The sequence below is a fragment of the Protomyctophum parallelum genome (assembly GCF_964188405.1).
Source record: "Protomyctophum parallelum genome assembly, chromosome: 10".
NCBI classification, from domain to species: domain Eukaryota; kingdom Metazoa; phylum Chordata; class Actinopteri; order Myctophiformes; family Myctophidae; genus Protomyctophum; species Protomyctophum parallelum.
The window spans coordinates 32446341-32452493 of record NC_139704.1 but is presented as its reverse complement, the minus strand read 5'-3'; the positions used below and the strand labels follow the sequence as shown (position 1 = coordinate 32452493).

Below are 6153 nucleotides of genomic sequence, written 5' to 3'. Positions count from 1 at the left end.
CCATTGGAACTGCCTAATCTTAGTGTTGTTTTTGTGGATGAAAAGTAGCTCAAATTAAATAAATCTTAGGGCCGATTAATTTCATACACCTATTTTACCGCTGTTTCGGCGCTGTAGTGCCGAAATGATTTTGGCTCGTCAGAAATTTTCAGTATCACCGAAGAGCCGACTTTAGGACTTATATATATATTTTGATGCAGATACTTTTGTACTTTAACTCTAGTAAAAGTTTAATATGGGACTACTAACAGAGTATACCTACACTACATTGCAGTATGATACTTTTACTTAGGTTAAGAATAAGAACTGTATAGTTCTTTTTCCACCACTGCATTGTAGGCTGACTGGGAGTCCATATTTGGGAAAACATTTATGCATTTGTGTTACGTCACACCGGGGCCTATATAATAACATCCTGCAGTTCCCAACAAACCTATCGATACCAGCAATTCTGAACTCTAACAGCAAATGCTTAGCACAATACTGGGCACATAGAAAGAAATGTATAGGCCCACATTTCAAAGTGGGTTATTGTCCATCTTATATAGTGTAGGCAGCAATCCTCTTCAATTTTGGGCTAAAAAGATCAGTTACGGTCACGTCAAAAGAATTGTAGATGATGATATCCGTTCACTTGTCGTGGAGGTAGTGGGGACAAATGTTAGTACCACATATTTAACATGTCCTGGAGACCCCACAAAGACGCTGGGCATCAAACTTCCCTATCTGATCTTTGTCGTCAAGAACCTCAATAAGTATTTCAGCTTTGAAATCCAGATACTGGACCATAACAATATACGCCGCCGGTTTCGGGCGAGCAACTACCAGACCATGTCACGGGTGACGCCGTTCCTCTGTACCATGCCCATGGAGCTGGATGACGGCTGGAATCAGATTCAGTTCAATCTGATAGACTTCACCCAGAAGTCCCACGGTACCCACTATGTTGAAACGCTAAGCGTACAGATCCATGCTAACTGTCGTGTGAGGAGGGTGTATTTCTCAGACAGGCTGTACACAGAAGCTGAGCTTCCAGATGAGTTTAAACTATATCTCCCCCTTCAGAAAAAGCTGAAGCCAAGGCCAAAGCCGATTGTTAGCAAACCTGTGGAGAAGAAAGGCAAAAAGAAATCTGAGGCAAAGAAGCCAGGCACAGATTTAGGTTTCGGTTTAACCCTAAACCTGCCTCTGCAGGACTCAGACGCAGAGGACTCAGATTCAGAGTCTGATCCCCAGGATCAGCCGCCAGAGGGTGAGAGTGAGACATCCAGTGTCGCTAGCGGACCCGACGAATGTGAACCTGAAGAATAAGTTCAAGCCTCATGACCCAGGGATCAAAAGTCAAGAAGGCAGAGAATGGAAGACTCCAAAAGCATCAGAAGCAGGTCAGATGACTCACACCTGTGTGAAGTGAGGGGCACTCTTATCATCATACATCATCATACATCATCTCATTCCGGGCCAATCACAATTTGTGTCCTCACTTTTGTCTTCAATGTTTGTGTTTATGTCATCACTCAAAACTGGACATTCATTGTCAATGACATTCAATGTTTGTGTTGGGACAAAAACTCAAAACCGGCCATTCATTGTCAATGGCGTTCAATGTTTGTGTTAGGATAATGTTTGCGTTTACACACACATTTTTATAAAGGTGCATCGGTTAAGACAGACGTCGCCGGAATCAACTGCAGGTCTGCCACAGGTCTGCTCATGAGGGACGCGACAACGCAAGCGTAAAAAGCTCAACAGAATCCAGGTCTGGCCGCGGGCGCGTGCACGAAAAGACAACGCAGACAACGCAGACATCAACGAGAGATCTGCTCAAGAGGGGGCGCGACAACGCAAGAGTAAAAAAAAGCTCAACTCAATCCAAGTCTAGTTAGTCGTTAGACAATGTACGCCTCCTTCATGGAACTTTGACAGATCGTCGAACACAAAAGACAAAAGTCTATGCAGCTGTCGTTGTCTTTCCACCACGACGTGGTCTACGAGGCGGTCCACCACCTCCAGGCCTATTGTACTTCTTGGGCGAAGCGTATGTTCTTCTTCAACTTCAGTGTCCACCTAGGGAGGAGACGGAACTGAGTGACTCTGTGAGCAGTTCAGAGCTTTTGCAATATAAGATTGATGCCTATGATGGGATGAAGGAAACCACAATGCAATTGTGAATCAAACATGGCTTTGAGTGTGCCACTGACATTTCGTACTTTGTCTTTGTCGTTGTAGGTTGCGGCCCTTAGCCAGCACGTTGTCCCAAATTGAAATGGCCCAACTAAGCACGTGATGTAAAACAAACGGCGCAAACACAAACATTACACGCCATTAAGACAATATGACGTAAATGACACATTATGACGTAAAATTCCCCTTCATTGTCAATGCGTTTACAAAACAAACATTTAACTAAACATTAAACCTGTATAAGAGGGGCTAGCGCCCCTCAAAAAAGAAAAAGTAACAAAACGAAGAAAGTAAAACAAAAACAAAAAAGACCTATAGGAAGGTTGGTCTGGTGGTCCTCAGTGTTTGACTTAATATCTATGGCTACGCAGTGGATTTTAGTCTGACCATGCCAGGCTAGGAATGGGCATTGGGCATGTACATCTGTCATCTCCTGACCTTTACACTGGTTCACAAGAGTAAAATTCTTGGCTTTATTATCCTCTCTTCTACAGTGTAACAACAATAGAGCACCGAAGTCTGACGTCAATATCGGTAGAGGGCGCAAATCCACGAGTTTGTGTACTTTTTATTTGCATTGTAATCCCCATAGGGGGATTTTAGATCGCCACATATAAGTACTGTGTTTGAAAAATTAACATGTCATCTCGGCCACACTGACTGTCGCAAAGGATACAGAGACACCTCCCTGACAATAACGCAAAGACAGCGTGTTTATTTCTGGACCACAATGCTTATATGAAACGATTTTAAGATGACCCCATGTTATTCTCCATAGAGAAATTACTTCTGTGAACCAGGGGAATCGAGGGGATGAGCTCTATAGCCACAAAAGGGCACAGACTGGCAAATCTCTAAAATGTCTGCATACATCTGTCATACTATGTGTACATTTATTTGTGGAAAAAAAGAGACCCCATGGTTGTACGGCTGATGGCTGTATGCGTATCGACGTTTTATAGCTGACAGTCAAACGGTTCTTGAGCTATGCCTGTTCAAAGTTTGCATTTTCAATTTAGTGCTATAGCTCCATCCTTTGGCCAATGGTCATGGCCCTCTACCATATTGCCTAATTTCACGAAAGCCGACTGCACGGTTAAGCCAGAACTGCAATATTTGGCGGTAGAAGAAGAAGATAAAGAAAAAGAAGAAGAAGAAAACATACAAATACAATGAGTGACCACTGACCATAGGCCCTTTGGGCTTGACCCTTCAAAAAACATACAAATACAATAAGGGACCATGGCCCTTTGGGATTTCTCCTTAATTATTAGAATTAAAAAAAGTTTGCTTATGTATTCAGGCTATCCTGAACCACTAGAGGGGGTAGCAGACACAACTAATAGATTGTTGATACTGTACTGTAGTAGGGCAGGCTATTTCATGTTATATAATCAAATACTCCCTGGTTTTCCTAAATGGAATAAAACTCCAAAGCTAATATGATCTCAATTGGTCATAGATTGTCTTCTGGGGTTGAAAAAGGTATATATATTTTTTTATCTTTTGTGTCTAGAATATATCACCAGCATTTTCTCTGAGCATCCGAGTGGATCCTGACTGCCTTGAGTTATGAGGACAGCTGCAGATCTGGGCTGCCAAAGACAGCAGCTATCATTGGAAGTTATACCTAAACACTGTAGCGTTGATAATTGTGTTTCCTATATAAGACATTGCATTGCACTTCCATACTTTACTGTATTTACTGTAAATCAGAGGTGAAATTTGCATAGGGTTGGTGGGTTATGTAAACCCACAGGGCCCCCGAACTGGCGAGGATTTTTCCCAACTTTCTTTTTTTTTTTTTTTTTAAGTCTATTATATGTACTTTTTTTCCAATAGTAAATATTACATGCCCTGCCCTCAGAGGTGGTTATTTGCGCTACGTACATTGCAGCCCGTTATGTAATCTGTAGCATTTGATTCCCCCCCCCCCCCCCCCCCTGAGTGCTGTGATGCTGTTATTTAGCATACACAATAGTAACAGAATCCATTGAAACATCTCAATTATTTGAGGTTTCAACTATATACTGATTTATTAAAGGACCAAGCAGTCCTGAAAGGACTTGGTCCTAAATTGTTATAAAGGACCAAGCAGTCCTGAAAGGACTTGGTCCCTTTTTGCTTTTGTCTCTTTTTTTCTTCTTCTCCTCCTTCCGCCAAAAATAGCAGTTCTGGCTGAACCGTGCAGTCGGTTTTCGGGCTTTTTGTGGCGCTTTTTGTGGCGCTATAGCACTCGATTGAAAATGCAAACTTTGACCACGCATATAGCTCATGAACCGTTTGACGGCAATGAAACTTCGATACACATATGTCTCCTCATGCCGAACAGGTTTTGTGCTCTTACTTTTGACCTCTGACCTCTAGATCACCGGCCATTTTGAATTATATGAAAAACAATTAAAATGCATCTCCTCCCAGGCTCCCAGGATCTTTGATCACAATGCACGAAAAGTTGTACACGTGAACTTTGGACCTATACGGACATGGGAAAGTTTTGTACGTTTTTTTATGTGGAAAAAAATGAAGGTTTTATGAGCCAATGGAAATTGCCGTTTTGTGAAAATTCTTCTTTTGCCCCATATACATGCAGCATCATATGCTTTTCCAACTTTACATTATGGTAGAGGGGCATGCCAAATAGCACTGAAACCAGCCTTAAAAAAACATGAACAGCAAACACACTGTAGTAATGAATAATGGACCAGGACACACATAATTGTCATCACAAACATTGAATGATTCTGCTGTTAACAATAGAACAACTGATTGTGTCTGGACTCTGGATAGCACAGCTAGGTAGCGACACACCTTTGCACCTTTGCAACACAAGGTAGTGGGTTCAAATCTGGCCACTGCCAACTGGGTGTCTATGACGAGTAGTTTGGTTTTGTTAGTTAGCTGGAAGTCCTGGGAACTGATGGTTGGTGTGGTGTTAATTTATTATACCCCACTACAATTACAGCATTTGATAGCTTTAGTAATCGTTCATGCAGATTTTAGTGTTAATACAAAAATGGTTACAAAGCTGATCTGTAATGTGACGTGTTGCAGGCTCAGAGCCTCTGCCTGATGGCCTCAAAAGTCAAATATCTCCCCTGGTCCAGAGGGATCCCTTTGATCTAGTGGTTAACACTCAGCGTGCGGGAAACGGTTTTCTCCGTGGTTCGAATCCCAAAGGTCCGATGCGGGACACGTAGATGTCCGTTTAGCGCATGTTTTTATTGATTACTTTCAATCGTCTTTCTACATAAAGAAAAATAACAGATTAAAATAGAAACAAAAACATGCGCAAAATGCTGTACAATAAATTCCAAAAGAATAACAAAGGAGCAATGAATTAAAAACAGTGATTGTACTTGCCTCCCTAATTCTTTGAGATCATGTATTCCACAGAGGGGAATACGATGGATTTTACAGGGTATGTTTTTATCCCAAAAGGATGTGCAGCTCTTGCCCGATTAATTGTGAATTTTGAACCTACAAGATTTTAATTATGATGTCTATATCATAACCTCAAGCTAAATGTTGCTACAAAGCTGGGAAACTGGCCATTATGTTTATTTGGATTTGCCTCACAATACAAATTCAGTGTTCCAGATTTAGTGCATGCAGGATGTGTGAGCAAACTCGATGGCAAAAGGCTTTCAGACTGGCACGCAGATAATCTTGCAGTTCGACATAAGAATGTGTGTATAGATTGAGGCATGTCTGGGGGGAAAACCACTGTGGTCAGCCTAATAATTCATTCAGATATTATTTACATCCTAGAACACATATTGTAGTTTTGTCAATGACATTCCAAAACATTCAATTCCTACAGACCATGCACCAGTGCAGGTCTCTTACAAACCATATTGGCAGATTAGCAGAAACCAGCACTAGTACTCTAGGCCAGGGCCATATACTGTATAGGTCAGGCATGTTTAGCTCATTGACCATGACTCACTTGACATTATATACTTTTGT

The 6153-nt window shown here is 41.6% G+C and overlaps 1 protein-coding gene across 1 annotated transcript; it reads left to right on the top strand.

Annotated features, from left to right (window-relative positions):
• Positions 1-501: 501 nt before the first annotated feature.
• LOC310865792 (cilia- and flagella-associated protein 20-like) lies at positions 502-1311 on the top strand (the record flags this gene model as incomplete). The annotated part of the gene is made up of 1 exon (XM_083775001.1): positions 502-1311. One exon carries the CDS (start codon positions 502-504, stop codon positions 1309-1311), a length of 810 nt encoding a protein of 269 aa, XP_083631127.1.
• Positions 1312-6153: the final 4842 nt, after the last annotated feature.